A 20,492-nucleotide genomic window follows, 5' to 3' on the forward strand; every position below is an offset into this window, starting at 1 on the left:
AATAGTTTTAACGGTTAAAGCTGGTAGTCAAATAGGGACTCATGCTCATTCTCTTCCTAGAGGTTAACTTCGCCTGATCATACTGTATCTTTATAGATATATAGAAGCTCTGCGAGCCCAGATCCAGGAGAAAATGAGGCTGTATAATATTACTTTACCTCCACTATGCTGCTGTGGTCCTGATTTTTGGGATGCTCATCCTGATACCTGTGCCAACAATTGTATTTTCTATAAAAACCATAGAGGTAAGCTTCTTAAAGGAATGGTTGGGGCCTGGTGGCAATTAAAAAAAAAAAAAAAAAAACACCAAACAATAAATGTAGTGATTATAGCAAGTTAGCATTTATTGGGTGTTTACTGTATATCAGAGATTGTTATAACTCATTTACAAAACAACTCTGAGACAATAAAAACAATTATAGTGAGTTATAATCTTTTTTGAGATCTGCTATCTTCTGTCTCCATTAATGCTGGGGAAATATTTCTACTCCACTGTAGGGGGACTTGGCTTCCAGGTCCTCCTATAAATGAAGAAATTAGAACTTGTGTTTTATGGCCATCTAAGTTAGGCCTCTGTCCAGTTGAATTCCCTATTATCCAAATACTTTAGTGTTACTTAACATGTCCTCATGGAGTGCTTGGCATGTACTAAGTACTCAATAAATATTTATTCAATGAATAGGCAAAGTTAATACCTATGAGACTTGTAGAGAAGCAGTACTAATGGGAAGGAGGTTGGGAGAGTGAGTAGTTTAGAATCTGACTTCATTCATCACTGTGCAAACCTTTATTTGCAGCATATACCCGGGCACTACATTCGGTCATCAATTCCTGTGATATCCCGGAGGGGACCTCAACTGTTCGAGTTGCCATGCATAATTTGGCTTCTGCACACAGACGGACTTTGAAAAATCTATAATGAGAATCCGAATCCAATTGTTAGTATTTCAGTCTTCACTTAAAATCAACCCTGAGAGATTATTTAGGAAAACTGTTAAAATGTATAAGACGTGTAATCTGGAAAGAAGGACTGTCCCAACGTGACAACCATCTCTATAATTAGATCATAACCATTGTTTCAGTCTCTGCTTGGACTGAAATTGAAAGTCGACCTCTAAACTTGTGTTTTTGCTGTGAACTCTATAGAGTCTATTGTTTTAAAAATGATCAGTCAGACCAGTAAGGTTTTTTTTACTTAGCTCTGCTCTGATCAGAGGAGATCATGAGAAATCTTTGAGATTATCTCATTTATTATCTTTCTAAAAGTGTATCTTTGAATCTTGACAAGATATGAAAATGTCTAGATAAAGCCAAAAAGATGATGAAATGAGTTTCTAAGTATCAGTGGCCATCTGTATTGCTGATAGCTTTTCTAGTTGTGTATAACAGTTAGAGGTGAGAAGAATCTGAATTTGATGCACATTTTTTTTCTCAAGATTTTTCTTTCCTGGTTTTTTAACTTATTACCTCTTTCCCCATTCAGTGACATTGGACTTAGGACTTTTTAATTTTATAATTTTGTATTGCAAAAATAAAGTGAATAAACCTTCTGTCTTTTGAGCATCTTCTATGTGAAATCATTGTGAGTGACATTTCAAAAAGTAAATCTGAAGTCAAAGTGAGTAATCAAGTCCTGCCTTATTTATCCCTGTCTTTTAAAAATCTGGTGAATGGCAAAGCTACAAAGCAGATGAAATAAAAATTGCTATAGTTAGTATTAGTATGAATTTGTTATTTCTTCACAGTATTTTCTGACACAAAATATGAAGAAGTTTAGTATTGGATTAAAGATACTGAGAATTCCTTTTTCTTACTTTTCTCTAATGGATCAGAGTTGAAGAAGCGCTTAGGTTACGTCTCAAAAAACTAAATATCTAGTCAGGTCATCGAAAATAAGAGCCAAAATTACCTGTATGACAAGATTGACTGGTTATTTAACTAGATTAATAATCTAGTTCAGTCAAAATCTTTAAGTAATTATATCCACGATTCAGCCTTATTTAAGAGTTGTATTTTTTAAACAGTTTTGTCAAGATATAATTTATATACCATATGATTTACGCATTTGAAGTGTACGATTCAGTGGTTTTTAGTATATTCTAGGATTGTGCAACTATCACCACTGTCAAATTTTAGAATAATTTTGTCATTCTAAGGAGATGCCTCCATAATCCAGCAATTCCACTTTTGGGTATGTATCTAAAATAATTGGAAGTAGGATCTTGAACAGATATTTGCATACCATGTTCATGGCAACATTATTCACAATCGCAGAGAAGTGGAAGCAACCCAGTTGCTGAGCCAACAGATGAATGTATAAACAAAATGTGGTATGTATATAAATATAAAATGGAATATTACTCAGCCTGAAAAAGGAAAGAAATACTATCACGTGCTATAATACGGATGAGCACTAAGTTCATTCTGCTGAGTGAAGTAAAGTCACAAAAAGACAAATATAGTATGATTCCACTTAACATGAGAACCTAGAGTAGTCAAATTCACAGAGACAGAAAGTAGAATAGTCATTGCCAGGGCCTGGGGGGAGGAGGAAATGGGAAGTTGTTTAAAGGATAGAGTTTCAGTTTTGCAATATGAAAAAGTTCTGGAGATCGATTTTACAATAATGTGAATCTACTTAATATTACTGAACTGTACACTTATACATAATTACAGTGGTAAATTTTAGTTTATGTGGCTTTTTTTAACCACAATTAAAAATTTTAAGAAGAAAAATTCCATACCTATTCCATACCATACACTTTCCATTCTGTCCTTGCTCAGCTTTAGGCAATCACCAACCTACTTTTGGTCTCTGTAGATTTGTCTATTCTGGACTTTTCATATAAATGGAATCATACAATATATAGTTTTTTGTGACTGGAATCTTTTGTTTAGTATAATGTTTTTAAGATTTTTCCATGTTGTAGCATGTATCAATACTTCACTGCTTTTTGTTGCCCACTAATACTTCACTCTATGGATACCACATTTTATTTACTCATTCATCAGTTGAACATTTGGGCTGTTTCTAGTAATTGGCTATTATGAATAATGCTGCGATGAATATTTATTGACAATTTTTTTTGTGGACATATGTTTTCATTTCTCTTGGGCATATACTTAGGAGTGAATATGCTGGGTCATATGGTAGGTCTTTGTTGAATCTTTTTTTTTTTTTTTAAAGATTTTCTTTATTTGTCAGAGAGAGCACAAGCTGGGGGAGCGGCGGGCAGAGGGAGAGGGAGAAGCAGGCTCCCCGATGAGCAGGGAGCCCGACGTGGGGCTCGATCCCAGGACCCTGGGATCATGACCTGAGCCGAAGGCAGGCGCTTAACTGACTGAGCCACACAGGCGTCCCTCTTTGTTGAACCTTTTGAGGAACAGAAATGTTTTCCAAAATGGCTGCACCATTTTATATTCCTACCTATGGTGTATAAGGGTTCAGATTTCTTCACATTTACCAACACGTGTACTTATCTGTCTCTTCGATTATGGCCATCCGCCTGGGTGTGAAGTGGTATCTCACTGTGGTTTTAATTTGCATTTTCCCAATAGCTAATAATTTGAGCATCTTTTCATGTGCTTATCAGCCATTTGTATATCTTCTTTGGAGAACATTCTTTTCAGATCCTTTGCCCATTTTGTAATTGCGTTATTTATCTTTTGATTATTGAGTTACGAGTGTTAGTATATTCTACAAACAGGCCCCTTATCAGACATACGGTTAGCAAAGATTTTTCTCCCATTCTGGAGATTGTTTTTTCACTTTTTTGATGATTTCCTTTGCAGCACAGAAGATTTTAATTTTGATGAACTCCAGTTCATCTACTTTTTCTTTTGTTGCTTTAACTATTACCTAATCCACTACCTAATCCTAATATACTCCTGTGTGTTCTTCTAAGAGTTTTTTAGTTTTAGCTCTTACATTTAGGTCTGTGATTTATTTTGAGTTAATTTTTGTGTATGGTGTTAGGCAAGGATCCAACTTCATTCTTTTGCATGAAGATATTCTGTTGTCCCAACACCATTTGTTCAAAAAACTATTATTTGTCCTATTGAATTGATGTGACACTCTTGTCAAAAATTAGTGGACTCCTGATGTAGGGGTTTATTTCTGAACTCTCAGTTCTGTTCTGTTAATCTATGTTTATCATTATATCAGTACAGTCTGTCTTTTTTTTTAAGGTTTTATTTATTCATTTGTCAGAGAGAGAACATGCGCAAGCAAGGGAAGCGACAGGCAGAGGGAAAAGCAGACTCCCTGCTGAGTAGGGAGCCCGATGTGGGACTCGATCCCAGAACCCTGGGATCATGACCTGAGCCGGAGGCAGACTCTGACCTGACTGAGCCACGCAGGTGTCCCCAATCTGTCTTGATTAATGTAGCTTTGTAGTAAGTTATGAAGTTGGGAAGTATGAGTCCTCTGACTTTTTTCTTTTTTAAGATTGTTTTGCTATTCTGAGACCCTTGCATTTTTCATAAGAATTTTTTTTTCAATAAGTGGTTTTATTACTGGTTTTTCATAAGAATTTTAAGATTATCTCCTGCAAAAAAGCTAGCTGAGATTTTTTATAGGGATTGCATTGAATCTACAGATCAATTTGAGAGCTATTGTCTTGTGATTCATGAACACAGGATATCTTTACATTCATTTAAGTCTTCTTTAATTTCTTTCAACAATGTCCTGTAGTTTTCAGAGCATAAAGTTTGTATTTACTTTGTTAAATTTATTCCAAAGTATTTTATTCTTTTCGATGCTGTTTTAAATAAAATTGTTTTGTTAATTTTATTTTCAGATTGTTCGTTGCAAGTGTATAGAAATGTAATTGATTTTTGTATATTGATCTTGTATTCTGCAAACTTTCTGAACTCTATTTTACTTCTAATAGTTTTTTAGGGGGTTTCTTGGGATTCTTTTTATATAGAGAGAGACAGTTTTTTCCCTCTATGTGAATGCCTTTTTCTTGTCTAATTGACCTGGGTAGAACATCCAGTACTGTGTTGAATAGGAATGATGAGTGACACTCTTGTCTTGTTTCTGATCTTAGGGGGAAAGCATTTGGTCTTTCATCATTATGTATGATGTTAGCTGTGGGTTTTCCTTTTTTTTTTTTTTTTGAGAGATTGAGAGTGCATGAGCAGGGCAGGGGGGTTGGTGAGGGGTGAGCATCACAGGGAGAGAGAGAGAGAGAGAGGATCTTAAGCAGGCTCTGTGCCCAGCACAGAGCCTGACACGGGACTTGATCTCACAACCCTGAGATCATGACCTGAGCTGAAATCAAGAGTCGGATGCTTTCCCCACTGAGCCACCCAGGCGCCCCAGTAAAGGCTTTTAATAAAGGGCTCCTGAATGCCCTTTATTAGTTTGGGGAAGTTACCTTCTGTTACTAATTTGTTGAGTTTTTATCATGAAAAGTTGTTTAGTTTTGTGAAATGTTTTTTGCATCTATTAGGATTATTGTATGTTTTTTGTCTTTTTTTCCTATTTAATAAGATGTATTACATTAATTGATTTTCAGATGTCAGACCAACCTTCTACTTCTAGGATAAGTTGTATTGGTTCTTATTTGTTTGGTCTCGTACAAGTTTTTTGCTTGTTCTATTTTTTTAGTTTGTTTATCTGAGATAGGTGAATTGACTTGTCTGACATCAAGTTAATAGTGAAATGATGATGGATTAAATCTTACATAGGATTAAGCAGCTTTTAAGTCTTCTTCCTCTAAGTTCAGTCTCTGAACATAAGTCTCACCTGAGTATGAGTATGTTTTTACATTGTAATTTGGTCAATGTAAACAGAGTTAATGATTTATTTTTGCAGGGTTAGAGAATCCTGGGATAGCTAGCAGCTACCAGGGAGGAAGCCTGAGTCTCATGACCCTTACTGATGGTAGTGTGGTAAATCCTGTTTGAATTGATGGATGTATTTTGGAAAGAAGCCTAGAATCTAAGAGTTTGCCTGAATTTACAAGTTTGTGAAATCACAGTTGGGAGGACAAATTCTCTAAGTTTTCTAAATGAGCAGGGACCTATAAAAATGAAGAGAACTGAATGTAAGAAGTGAGCCTGATTGAGATAGATTTTGATTTCTGGGGGGAGAAAACAATTAAATTTGGACCAACTATTTCAAATAGGATAGATGGCAGGCATTTCAAGTAAAAAACAACTAAATAAGAATGAAGACTTTCCTAGATAATTATTTCTTTATTCTCCTCAAACTTCCTCTAGGTTTTCCCTCATACTCACCAGTTGGTGACAATGCTTCCTATATCACCGAAAAGACAAGTAGTCAAAAGGGAGCTTCCCCAAGCTCCTACCATCGTATCTACCTACCTACCTACCTACCTACCTGTGTATCTTAATTCTTGTTAATATGGATAAACCATTTATTCTGTCTTAGGTCTGCTCTGACTTGCAGCTAGATCCAGTTCCCTTCCACCTACTCAAAGACATTGCCTCAGCGTCTCTTCCCCTTGTCTTCTGCATCATAATTTCCTCTTGACTACTAGAGTCTTCCTATCAATATATAAAGCTGCTGTAATTTCTTCCATCTTTAAAACCAACCAACTTAAAAAAAGAGAGAGAGAGAAGAAAGCTATCTTTCTTTAACCTGCTTTCTCCTTCACCTACCACCAACCTTCTCTGCTTCTCTTGATGACAGAACTCCTTGAGTTGTCTGTACCCCCTCCTCCTGTCCTCACATTCTCTCTTGAATGCATTCTAATAAGACTATTTGCCTTTGCCTCTCCAATGACCTCCACGTTGCTGAATCCCACAGTCATTCATTCTCAGACTTCCTCTTCACCTATCAACAGAATTAAACACAATTGATCACCCCACTTTTTTAAAGTACCTTATCACCTAGCTTCTACAACACCAAAGCTTTTGATTTTTCTTCCAACTCAACTGGCCATTGCTTCTTAGAAGTTTTTCTCATCTCCAGTTTTGCAATATTAGGGTGTCCCAGGGCTCAGTCCCTGTACTTCTTTTCCATCTACACTTGCTCTTTGGTGATCTCTTTTCGTCTGGTGGTTTTAAATGTTCTCTACTAACTCCCACATTTATATCTCTGGTCCAGACCTCTCCCTGAAACCAAATTGTTATAACCCTGACTGCCTACTTGACATTTCCACATTGTTGGTTTCCCTCAAATTTGCTCTTTCTACACGCTTTCCCTTATCAAGTAATAGGAGTCCCGTCTATTGAGGCCAAGAAACTTGAAATATCACTGACTTCGATCTTTCTCTCTCTTTCATCATTCATCACTTCCTGAGCAAATCGTGTCAACTCTACCTTCAAAATATATCTCCAGCTCACGTTACTTACACTGCCAGATACTTGGTCCAAACCACCAGCATCTCTCGATTATTGTAAGAGTTTCCTAAGTAATTTGTCTGCTTGTGTTTTTTAAAAAGATTTTATATTTATTTGAGAGAGAGAGAGTGAGCGAGCACAAGCAGGGTGGGGCGGGGGAGGGGCAGAGGCAGAGGGAGAAGCGGACTGCCCTCTTGAGCAGGGAGCCCCACTCAGGGCTCCAATACCAGGATCCTGGGGTCATGACCTTAGCTGAAGCCAGACGCTTAACCAGCTGAGCCACCCAGGTGCCCCTGTCTGCTTGTATTTTGTATACTTTCTCCATGCATAAACCAAACTTAAGACATCCAAAAACCAACCTTCGGTCTCCCCCCTCTACACACACATACACACATTCCCGAACCAACAAAAATCTGTTCCTTCAGTCTTCTCCATCTCAGCAAATGACCACTCCATCCTTGTAGGAGTACTGGCCAAAAAAAGGATAGAGTCAACCCTCACTCTCTTTGTTATGCAACCCACATCCACTTCTTGTTGGGTCTACCTTGAAAAATGTATTCAAAATACAACTCCTTTTCAGTATCTGCCCCACTGCATCCCTGATCTAAGTCATCATCATGCCTGAATTATTGCGGCAGTCTCCTGGTTGGTTTTCCTGTTTCTATATTTACCCCCTTATAGACTGTTAGTACCACAACCAGAGCAGTCCTTTTAGAAAAAGTAAGATCATTTCACTCCTCTGCTCAAAGTCCCCTTTGGCTATTCAGGAAAAGCCAGAGTCCTTGTAATGTCATACAAGGCCCCATAAAATCAGGGCCCCATACAAGGTCCTAATCACTTTTGAGGCTTTATCTCCTCCTGCTCTTTGTTCTTGCTCATTCTGCTCAGCCTTGTGTTCTTTGGGACAATCTAGGGACACTTTTGCTTTGGGGCTTTTTAATTTGCTGTTTGCTCTGCCTGGGGATACTTCTCCCTTAGAGAATTATTTGGCTAACTTCCTTAACTCCTTTAAGTCTTTATTCAAGTGTGTCTTATTAAAGGGCCTCCCTGAACCATCTTATTTTATTTTATTTTATTTTATTTTATTTTTTTAAAGATTTTATTTATTTATTTGAGAGAGTGAGAATGAGAGAGAGAGAGCACATGAGAGGGGGGAGGGTCAGAGGGAGAAGCAGACTCCCTGCTGAGCAGGGAGCCTGATGCGGGACTTGATCCCTGGACTCCAGGATCATGACCTGAGCCGAAGGCAGTCGCTTAACCAACTGAGCCACCCAGGCGCCCAACCATCTTATTTTAAAATATGACCCTCCTAACCACCTCCACACCGAGGTACTCCTTATCCCCTCTCTCTGCCCCTTCATGGTATTTCTACCTATATGACATACTATGTATTTTACTTAATGTTCATTTTCTCTCTCTTTCTGCTGGATTGTACACTCCATGAGGATAGGGATTTTTGCCTGTTTTTATTCAGTGGTGCATCCCTAGTTCTTAAGACTATAACCTGGCACATAATAGGCTCTCAGTAAATGTTTGTTAAATGAATGAACAGATTTGTGCTTTAAAAATTCCAAATATTTCTACATGATTAGTAGTTTTACCTAATGTTTTTGATCTTTACTCAAAAGGTCTTTAGACATCACTTTACTTTGTGTTTTATTTTCTTATTGCTACTGTAATTTGAGGCAAATAATTTCTCTGGGCTACAGTATTCTGTTTTATAAAATAGGGTTATAATAAGTGAACTTTAATCTCCCCTGTAGCTCTAACGTTGTATGAATTTATTAATTATGTTTTATACTTTTGACCTCACTCAAGGTTTCCATTTCATTTGCTCTTCATGCTGAGCTTACACTAGTGGTAGGCTTTACCTGTGGACGGTGAGGTCGGGGTGGGACAAGTTCATTCTGCTCTGCTCTGACTCCACCACTGATCTTGTCAGAGTAGATGCAGGTTGAATAGGTCACAGTGGAATAGAGGGCAGAACAGGAGGATATAGGAAAGTATGGGTACATGTCCAGCAAGAGGGACACAGTCCCAGGGAAACTCAGCTGTGCTGTTCCCCAGAAGGGAACTTTATCAATTATGGAATCCATGCCAAGAGACAGAACCCATGTATGATAGAGGCCATTTCAGGGTTATGGTGGTAGCAGAGGATATTCATGTACTAGTTTTCCTGCAATAAAAAAGCTGGTGCATGATATATTTTCCTAGGTGTCTAACCAAAACAGCTTGCTCTAATTGCTTTGGTTTAGTAAACTCTGTGTCCTCCCCCTTGCATTGTTCAAGTAATAGTAATATACTATTGCTCTAGTATATTACTTAATTGTCTAGGCCTTGCCCTTACCTATTTAGCCCTTTTATGATGACAGGAATGAGACTGTCAACAACTTTATTGACTACCCACTGGGCGCAGAGGCTAGAAACTGCTGCTTTCATATCTTCTAACCTTTTAAATTGCGATAAAGGAGGTATCTGGTATTACTTTACTGTGTTTATTTAGATTAAGTTTTTGGAGGAAAATATTTCTTTTAATTTCCCTCTAGGTGTAGTGAGCATAATTTGCTTTGTGTCCTGTCTTGGATGCTTTTCCATGTTTCTCAGAAAAAAAGATTTAGGAGATTGGAAATATTACAGAGGAAGATAAATATTCTTCTGGCATGCTAGGCCCATTCTGATAGGCAAAAGACTTTGAATATGTTGACTTAGATTTTTTATTTTAATTTAATTTTTTTTTTTAACTTAGATTTTTAAAGCTGTCTTAAGGTGGAAATGAATGGTCCATTTCTGGTCTTGCTCTCAGTATTACTGACCACGATTAGAGGGATATGCCAAGGAGAAGTCAAACTGATTCCTTTTGAGTAAGGCAGTTTGATATTATACCACATGAGTCGTCATCCCTTCAGGGCCCCAAGATGAGATCACCCTTGGTAGAAGTTGTCACTCAATTCTTGGCTTAGGTTCCTGGCCACCCCCTACCCCCACCCACCAGAAATCTACAGCAGTCATTAATAGATGAAACTATTAGACATTTTCATCATCTGAACCTAATTCATCCTCACATCACTAAAAGTGTGAGAAGCAGATATTGTACCTCCAGGTGTGATATAGTATGAAGCATACAGTGCCTTCTGTAAAGTATTTTTGTCCCCCAGATGTTGAAACTGAATATAATCAAGACTTTAAGCCTTTTTCATCTGGGTTCTGGGAGAAAATGAAGTCCCACTGCCCTAAGGACTCCACTGTATGTAAGAAACTTCTCTCGTATTCCCTTAGAATGGTGCTGTGTACCATACTGCGGAGAACAGAGAAGATAGCCACTCAAATCATTGTCTGTGTTTTCTGGTTTAGATGAAGACAGTATGTAAAGAGAAAAGGAGTGAGGATTCCATTTATGGGAAATAGAGGGGAAGAAATTATACTATGAGAAAGCAGAAATCTGGAGGATGACTCATTCAGAAGTAAACTGATAATTCCTTTAACAAATTAATGGATTAAATTTTTAAAAAATGGGGAGGTAGCTCTAGATTAAGACAGACTTAGAAAGATAACAACCACTAAATATAATGTATGGACCTTGTTTGGATCCTGATGTGAAAAAAACAATCTGTCTTGGAAGCAATCAAGAGAATTTGAATAGAGTCTAAGTTATTCATTTTGGTAAGTATGATGATGGGATTATAATTACATAAGAAAATATCTATACAGATATAGATACTAAAGTATATAGGGATGAAATAAAATTATATTTGAGATTTACTTTAAAATAATTCAACAAAATGAGACAACAGAGAGAGATGGAGTAAGTGTATGAAAAGTTTGTGACTAGTGAGTCTAGATGATGGGTATGTCAGGGTCTCATTATGCTATTCAGTCTATTTTTGAGTATGTTTGAATTTTCTTAAAAACAATTTATTTTAGAAACCTTGGGCCTGAAAGAACCTTGTTCTCACTCTCTCTGCCATCCCCTCCTAAATAATAGAAGGTTTAGGTATGAAAGAAGTATCCCTTGGTTGTGGGACTTCTGACATAGTAGTTATTATCCATTATTATCAGAACCTAGAGGTTGCAGCTTTTTGTGGCCTTTCTATAGGAAGGAGTGATTAAATAGAAATTAGGTTCATTCCAGCAGGCCAGGTCTGTATGGAAGTTCCCTTCACATAGCTCACATCCTAACAATCAGATAGGCTCCCAGTCACCTGGTTTTATAATCGGGTGAATTCCCAGGCATATAAAACTTGAGAAGATGAGGGATGAAAGACCGTGGAGAACATGAGAGTACAAATGACAAATATCACTAAATGGTGATTGTGAGAGAAGCTTTGAAATCTTAGGGAGAGATGCGACTAAGAGAATATTTATAAAGCTCAATTCAGGGATGGGAAAAATCACTTATAATTCTTATCTTCCCTCTGAATAGAGTCTTCCGGAGGTTGAAAAATTGCTCTTTGTTGTCAAAGCTCTTTCTTGCTTGTCTTTAAAGGCCCTACTGCTGGAGGATAATTTGTACAGTGGCTGAGATCACAGTCCCAGTTTAAATCCTGGTTCTACCACATACCAGCTGTATGGCCTTAAGCAAGTTACTTAAACTCTGGGCCTTCATTTCATCAGCTACAAAATAGGAATAATAATAGTGCTTACTTCCTAGAGTTGTTGTGAGAATGCAGTGAGGTAGTGTGTATATGATAGTATAGTGCTCAGCATGTGTTGAGAACAATAAGAGGCAAGGTCTTCTCTGCGTTGGTGCTCCATGGAATCCTGATGTTTCAGATATTTTAGCTGGGAGTGAGCTAGGTAGGTATAGGAACATAGGGACATCCAATTTGACCTTTTAATGCCTAAGAGAAAAAGTTTTCTATATGCCTAGGTTATTATGACCTTTATATTTGATTTGCATCTGGTTATTTGATTTTATTCATTGTTCCATCTTACATTGAGCTTTTATACCACTAAAACCCTGGTTTTAGTTTGCCTGGTTGCCAAATGGATGGGTGTGTCATTTAAATTGCAAATTAGCACACCTTCTTTATTGCTCAACCAGAGGTGAGATGATACCTACATTAAAATCCTTCCTGCTCAGAACTGTAGGTACCCTCATCCAACCCTCCACCCACCTTATCAAGATTGGGTTATGGTTCAGCTGGAGGAAGGACATGCCTTACCTGCTTTCCTAGGTGGGCACTGTGTTTTTTTTCCTAAGGAGTTCAAAGCAATTGCCATAGAGCTGACCAACCCATCTTTTTCTGTCAGTCATTAGTACTTAATGTCCAACACATAAAACCTGACCATCATAGAGCTCTTTCAGAGTTCAGGGTCAGGAAGTCTTCTTTCCCATAAGATAACTTTGTTGTTCTTACCTTACCAGTAACTTGGGCCAGGGATAGTAGATGAAGGTGAACCAGAAGCAGAGCTGAGACTGGGAGGGGGTGCTACAGAGGCATAAGGCAAAGAACAGAACTGAGACTAAGATTAGCAATGCAAGATCAAGGGAAAAGAGTTTGAAGTAGAGCAGGATTTGAGCATGAGCTGACACAATAGAAACCAGTAGGTTAGCTAGACATGGGTCTCTGAAAAATGTGAAGGTATTTGTTGTTGGTCTAGGAGAGTGACATTTAGTGGCCTACACTATAGTGTCTGTAGTTAGTAAGGCTATAGAGTAAGTATAGACCTACAGATAGGGGCTCAGGCTGGAAAATCCATTCATGAAGGGATGTCATCTGACACAGGTAAACAAGGATACTGGAGACTTAGTTAATGCTCTTCTGAATGTATATTTTTCTACCGATTACATTTTCTGAACTCCTTACCTACCTTTTCCTCTTGTCTATTGGCAATATGGAAATGTATAGTAACAGCTATTAATGAAACTTAGTTTGACTCTGGAAGTAAAATGCAATTAGATCCATATAACTACATACCTGACCTACTGAGGCAGTAGGAGATAGGGAATTTATTTAGGCTGCCGTATAGTTCTGCTATATGGCATACAGGAAGTAGGCTGTGATGCTAATTTCAAGACACATTGCTCGGAATTAATGAGCCAGTTATCCTACTTACCATCAAGCCTCATGCCCCTGTGCTTGCTAGGAGCCCTTTCTCAGCTGAGTAGTTGGGACTATAGGTCTTGTCAGGCAGAATGATACATAGGGAGATTCACTGTATTCAACCAACACATAGGGAGATTGGTTCCAAATTGGGTATTGACCCTACATGAATCTCATAGGTTGAGTCTGGCCTCTCCTTGGGAGTCCCAGATGCTGGGCGCTGGATAATAATGTTAGGGTTAGGAGAGTCCCTTAGGATTAACAGGCCTTTCGGGCGCTTGAAATGCCTTCCTATTCTGTTTTAAAATTCTATTTACCCTTAAGGCAAAGTACTAGTACCACCTACTCTATGAAAAGTTATTTTGATTTCTCTCAATCTGAAGCAATTACTCCTCCTGCCCAACCATAGTATACCACCTGTAACTCTGTGTGGCAGATATTTTTTCTGCCTTAAATGATAATTATTTATATATGTTAAAAGATAATTTTCAAAAGCAGTAAATCATGACTGTCATGTAGATATCACATGAACATATGTTGATATTAAAATGAACATGTGTTAAAGGCTTTAACCTGGGGTGCCTGGGTGGCTCAGTCATGCCTCAGGTCATGAACCTAGCATCCTGGGATTGAGCCCCCCCCAACCCCCAAATCAGGCTCCCTGCTCAGCGGGGAGCCTGCTTCTCCCTCTCTAGCTCCCCCATGCTTGTGTTCCCTCTCTCGCTATCTCTCTATCAAATAAATAAATAAAATCTTTAAAAAAAAATAAAGGCTTTAACCTATGAGGGAATAAGCAGATGTTTTAACTGGTTCTATGAAAAAGTAAAAGAAAAAAATACTCCTAAGGATAAAGGCATGTTGAACTGAAAATTCAAATGGAGGCAGAACTGATCTTTTCCATAGTTATTTACGATTTGCAGAATTGTAAATTAGATCAACTATAGGCTAAAACCAGATAACCTGGAGGGCAGTTATCTAGACAATGGATAATAAAATGTTTTCTACCACTTCCCTTGTTTTGATCAAGAATAGTCTCAAAGAAAGACTAGTCTTGATCACAAACTAAGGTTGGTCTTGTTAGATTGGATCTGATTATTTATAGAGGTGCAACAAGAGTGGTAATTTACCATACAGTCTTCTTAAGTTTGCTTTGCTGGAGGTTTTTTGGAGGAATCTCAGATTTGACTTTTAAAAAACTTATTAACTGGACTATTTAGTTCATCTGTTTTCAACCTGATTGGATTTTTTTAATTTTGAGGTTTGTGAGTGTGTATCTTAAACTTCATTTAGTGCAATAAATAGACAAGGACTTGATATGACTTGAAGAACTTGATAAGGCAACACACAAAGACTTGAAAGAAACCAATGAATTTTCTGGGTTTTTTGTTTTTAGTTTTTTCTTGAGAGGCCTAGGAATATCCCCCTCTCTCTGGCTGAAGCTCTGTCATTATAGACTAAGAAGAACCTGCCTAAGTTCATTGTTAGGAAGGGGAAAACAAGGTTTAGAAACAGTGCTCAGTAAATAGAAATGATTACAGCCTACTTTGGCATACAGTGAACATATAGATGATACTGATTCTAGAGAAGGGAGGGTTTGGGACTGAGAATATGAGTTTCTCAGAAGGTAGGTCTAAGAGTAGGACTCTTTGTCCCAGGAATTTCAGTCTTGGACTTGGTTCCTGCATCTTGCAGCCTGTCTGTCCTTCATGTATTTTATAAGGCCCGCCAGTAGCAACTAGGAGCCTGGGATCCGAGGCCAGTACTCAAGAGTTTTGTGGAGAAATTCTAGGGTGAATGTATTGCTGGGCCAAAGGAGATATAAGAGAGTTTTTCCAGACCTGGGGCCTGCCTTGGCTGCCACAGACATCTAGGAGTAGCAGGAATATCTTCAGTCTTTATTGTGTGGTACTGGTTTGTTTACTCAGGCCTTTTAAAACCTTGCTAGGAAAACTTCCCTTGAAGACCTTCCAGTCCTTGCCTGTGAAAGTATCATGGTTCTTTGAAGTTACATGCTTCTGAACCAAATTTCCACCTTTTATTTGTCCAACCTGTTCTCCCTGTGTCATTCCTCTTGCTTCACAGTGTTACAATAAAAATGTGTTCCTAATTGTAGACCTAAGAGAATGGCAGTGTGAGTGGGGAGGCATTCCTGCACTTTCCCCAGGTGCTAGGAGGGAATTTGATTTTACGTATGCTTTGGTCCTCGGGGAGAGATGGTAGCTCATCTTTCTATCACCATCACTGTGTGAATCGGGCCTGCCAGTTCTCCCTAAGCTTAAATCTCCTTGTCTGAGGAATGGGGAGGAGTATTATCTCCTGGCCATCCAGTGGTGCGGAGCAAGGCATGAGATAAGAACTAAGAATTTGGAATCTAAGGAACAGTCCTGAAATCTTGCCTGACATTAACCTGAGTTAACACGGCTGATCCTGCCACTCCATAGCATATTCTCAAAAGGAAAGATTTATATTTACAAGGTAAATTTCTTATTTCTTCCGTCTCCTGTTTCTAGAATTAGCACGCTGAGACCTACTAGAAGGAACTTAAAAGTTGATGAAAGACTGCCTTTTTTTTTCCTTTGCTTTTTATAAAACTTCTTACAAAATCATTTTAGATATACAGGAAGTTGCAAAAGTATACGTCCTGTGTAGGCTCCATCCAGTTTCCCCCAATGGTTATATTTTATGTAACTATAGTATAATATCAAAACCAGAAAATTGGCATTGGTATACTATGTATGTATAGTTTTGTATATGCCATTTCCACATGCTGATTTGGGCAAATACCACAATCAAGATACAAAATGATTCCATCATCACACAGATCTCTTATTACCCTGATAGAGCCACACCTGCACCCCTCCCCTTTACCGCCGACTCTAACCCCTAGCCACCACGAATCCATACTCCATCTCCATAATTTCGTCATTTTGAGAGCATTATATAAATGGAATCAGCCAGTTAGTGGTTGTTTGAGATTTTTTTTTCTTTTCGCTTAACGCCACCGAGATTCACCCAAGTTGCTGTGTGTATCAATACTTTGTCCCTTTTCATTGCTGAGTTGTATTCCATGGTATGGAGGTACCACAGTTTGTTTAGCCATTCATTCCTTGAGGGACAGTCTGGTTGTTTCTAGTATTTTGCTATTACAGATAAGGCCGCTATGGACATTTGTGTACAGGTTTGTATGGACAGAAATTTTCCTTTATCTGAGATAAATGCTCATAGTATCACTAATGGATTGCATGGGAAGTGAACATTTAGTTTTTTAAGAAAGTGATAGCATGTAGTTGGATCATGTTTTTACTCCTTTCTGCCAGGTGGGTGGTAGAAATCCAGGTTTTCTACATGGCCTCCATTGATACCCTTAGGTGACGGGTGGGGAAGGTGGGGAAGGACACCTCATTACTGCTTGGATAGTGGGAGTTCTGGTTCCCTACTGAGCCTCCACTGACATCACCCTGCATGGGATAGGGAGGGACCTCCTTTCTGCTTCCCGTGTGTCCTCCACTGACACCACGGTGTTAAGGGTGAGGTGCTCATTACCACCGGAAGCTGGTGAAAGTTCTGGTTTCCCACTTGTGGTTTTCTTACACCACCCTGATAGTGGGGCTGGGGGGATACCTTGTTCCAGCCAGGCCCAAATGGAAGTTGAGGCTCTCCACTTTGCCTTGGCTGATAGGAGTGGGGAAGGGCTGCAGTGTTTTCTGTGGTGTTTGGTGGGAGTAGGGTGGCTATTGTGGAGGCCTCCCCCATCTCGATCCTTTAGCTAAATATAGCCAGCTTTTCCTCCTCCTCCTTCTCCTCCTCCTCCTCCTCCTCCTTCTTCTTCTTCTTCCTCCTCCTCCTCCTCCTCCTCCTTCTCCTCCTCCTCCTCCTCCTTCTTCTTCTTCTTCCTCCTCCTCCTCCTCCTCCTCCTTCTCCTCCCTCTCCTCTCCCCGCCTTCTTCTTCTTCTTCATCTGCGCCGTTGGCTTTTCCAGCATCTAATCTGGATAGATGAAGCAAAAAGCGAACCCAAACAAATCACTACTGTGTCTTTCCTCAGATCTTTTCCTAGCTCATCTGCCTTTTTCTTTCTACTTTTTCTGTCTTCTTATGTTGCTATATATATATAAATATACATATTATATATATATATACATATATATATAATATATATATATATCGCCAGGGGTTTTAGTATTTAGTGAGAATACTAAATACTAGGGAGAAGTGGGTCTATTCCATCTTGATCCAGAACCAGAAATCTGACAAAGCACTTTTAAATGGCCATTTCTCCTCTAAGAACATAAATCTGATCATGTCTCAACTCTCCTTAAAAACCTCCTCTTTGGGGCACCTGGGTGGCTCAGTTTGTTAAGCATCCGACTCTTGATTTCAGCTCAGGTCATGATCTCAGGGTCGGGAGAACAGGCCCTGCATCAGGCTCTGCATTGAGCTTGCATCCTGCTTAGGACTCTCTCTCTCCCTCTCCCTCTCCCTCTTCCCTCCCCCACCTCAAAAACAAACAAACAAACATAAAACCTCCTTGTCATATCCTGTCCAAAGGATAAAATCCCAAGCCTTTAACGTGGACTTTTTAAGGCTCTTTCGGTATCTTAAACCCAGTAGTAACAGTCCTATGTCCGCAACTCCACACTTTGAGCATGCACTCTCCAGCTCCATGGATTTCACATGCACCACTTCTTAAATATGCCTTGCTTTGTCAGGCTCCTTGTTGAGCACACACTAGGTAGGGTGTGTGCACTCGCTGCTCCTGTCTCCTCCTCTCTACTTGGCAGGCACCGAGCTATATAATTCAGTTCTGCTTCTTATATTACCTACTGTGAAGCCTTTCAAGACTCTCCCAGTTATCTGATCCCTTCTCGGTGCCACCATAGCAGAATGAACATAACTCTACAAGCTATTTCTTGCTTGAATTCATTTATTCTACTGGAGCTCTTTGAGGTGGAATTATGTCCCTGTGCATCTCTGTCCCATTCCACTGTATGTTCTTGGAGGTTCGGCCTGGCACCTGTCATATTTCTCAATGTATCCCTAGCACCTGTGCTGTGCCTGGCATACAGTTGACACTTAACACGTGTTTATGAAATGAATAGATGAATGAATTGTTACTTTCAGATACTAGAGCAACTGAAAATTGTCCTCAGCTTGTATGACGAGGCTGCCTGAGGCTACCGCACTTTTTTCATTACCATATCGTCTTTTTTATTTCTGCCCAGAACCAACAAAATGACTTCAGGAGACTAATAATTTAACCACTTCCCCAATCTGCTCTCAGGTTATCCTCATAGATATTTGCTGCCTGGTTAACCATTTGAGATCAGGGCTGCCTCCTTGCTTGGCTGATAGTGGTCTCCAAAGCCCATTCTTTAGGCCAGTATGAACCATCAGTCCTGCCTTGAACAGATTGAAGCCCTTACTTTTGACCAGTTATATCAAGACTAGGACTTTCTTTGTCTTTCATTGAAACAAAATCCTTTGGGATACATGGTCACTTTGCTTATCTATCTTTTGACTGTTGGCTGGAAGCAATTTAGTAGCAATTCTTAGGGAAATGTCAGCATCTGACATATTTGAAATAATAATAGATTCTTTCATTTTTTTTAGACACTTTACTCAATCCATACATCCATCCTTGTCAACCCCAAATTATTCAACATGTGTTATCATGATGTTTACAATAACTTCAGTGACTAAAGTCACATATACATAGACACCCACATACATACACATTCACACACATACATGTATACACACATAGGATATTAACGATATACAGGGCAAACCTATTCTGCTATATTCATTGGCACTTTTTAAGGACACTGATCTTGACCCCTATATTTTGTTATCATTTATAATGGCCATTGGTGTCTATCCATTGTAGTCAGTATCTCGTGCATATGTAATAATTGCTCCACTTACAAAATCTACTTAATATGGCCAGGCACGTTAAAAAAAAAAGATTGATTGATTGATTGATTGATTGATTTTAGAGAAAGAGAGCATGAGCAGAAGGGGCAAAGGGAGAGGGAGAGAGAACCTCCAAGCAGACTCCATTCCCAGGGCAGAGCCCAACGGGCAGCAGGCGGAGGGGCTGGATCTCACCATCCTGAGCCGAAACCAAGAGTTGGGCATTTAACCGGCTGTGCCACCCAGGGTCGCCCCCCCCCCCGCCTTTTTAGAGAGGGTTGGGGGAGGGGCAGAGGGAGGGGGGAGAGGGAGAATCTTAAGCAGGCTCTATGCCCAGCACAACCTGAGCCGAAATCGAGAGTCAGGCACTTAACTGACTGAGCCACCTCACGTGCCCCTGGCCAGGCACTTTTTATATGCATTATTTTTTATTCTTATAGACACCCTGCAAGGGCAGATGTTATTACCCACATTTTACAGACAGAGGAGCTGAGATTCAGAGAAGTAGTAGTATCTGAACCAGGATTGACTCTGCCTCAAAGCCCGTGTTCTTTTCACTACAACACTCAGCATCTTAATAAAAAAGCCTAATGTGAAATTGAATCTTTAAAAAGTTGAAGAATCTCTATTTCCTCTAAGATCCAACTCCTACCCCATTAATCAAGGGTCTGGTTCTTGATTCTGTCACAAAAAATATGTCACTCTCTGTTCAGTAAGACAGAGTGGGAGGAGGGAGAGGTGTTCAGAGAATATTGCTTGTGTGTGTGGTGGGATTTTGGAGTTCTGTTGCCTAACGGCTTATTCTCATGGCACTTGTTCTCTAGGCTTTGGGTCCCTGGGTCCCTTGGAAAAAAATAGGGAGGACACTGTTACCATATCTAAAAGGGTCTATACAAATCACTGGCTACCCAGAAAGTCCTGTGGGTGATCAGTGAACCACTAGGAACTAGGAACTCCTACCTAGCAGTAGGAACTGGCATTTGATGGGCAAAAAGGTCACTAACCTTCAGCTTCTGTCCCACAAGTGTCTGATACCAAACCATAGCAAGCATTTTTGACAAATGATAGGGCTATCCACAATAAGAACTGAAGATCTTTTCCTTTAGTCTTAGATTCAGTAACTCGTCCCTTCCCTCCTTATTTCCTTTGGATACTACTGTCCACAGCCTGCAGGGTCAGAGGAGTATATATAAGGGGTGCCGGATACCAGGAAGGTGAGTCAA

The 20,492-nt window shown here is 39.3% G+C and overlaps 1 protein-coding gene across 6 annotated transcripts in view; it reads left to right on the forward strand.

Moving 5' to 3' along the window:
* CCDC15 (coiled-coil domain containing 15) overlaps positions 1-1,711 on the forward strand; it is an 83,181-nt gene extending 81,470 nt beyond the window's left edge. For 5 of the 6 annotated variants that reach the window (XM_027581351.2, XM_027581354.2, XM_027581352.2 and 2 more), the window contains 2 exons: positions 97-245; positions 798-1,710. In XM_027581351.2, coding sequence (XP_027437152.2) covers positions 97-245; positions 798-919 — 271 coding nt within the window. In that variant the 3' untranslated portion in view covers positions 920-1,710. Of the gene's footprint in view, positions 1-96; positions 246-797 lie in introns of all 6 variants that reach the window. The other variant, XM_027581353.2, reaches the window with a different exon arrangement.
* The last annotated feature ends 18,781 nt before the right edge of the window (positions 1,712-20,492 follow it).

The sequence above is a fragment of the Zalophus californianus genome, chromosome 11 (assembly GCF_009762305.2).
Source record: "Zalophus californianus isolate mZalCal1 chromosome 11, mZalCal1.pri.v2, whole genome shotgun sequence".
Lineage (NCBI taxonomy): Eukaryota > Metazoa > Chordata > Mammalia > Carnivora > Otariidae > Zalophus > Zalophus californianus.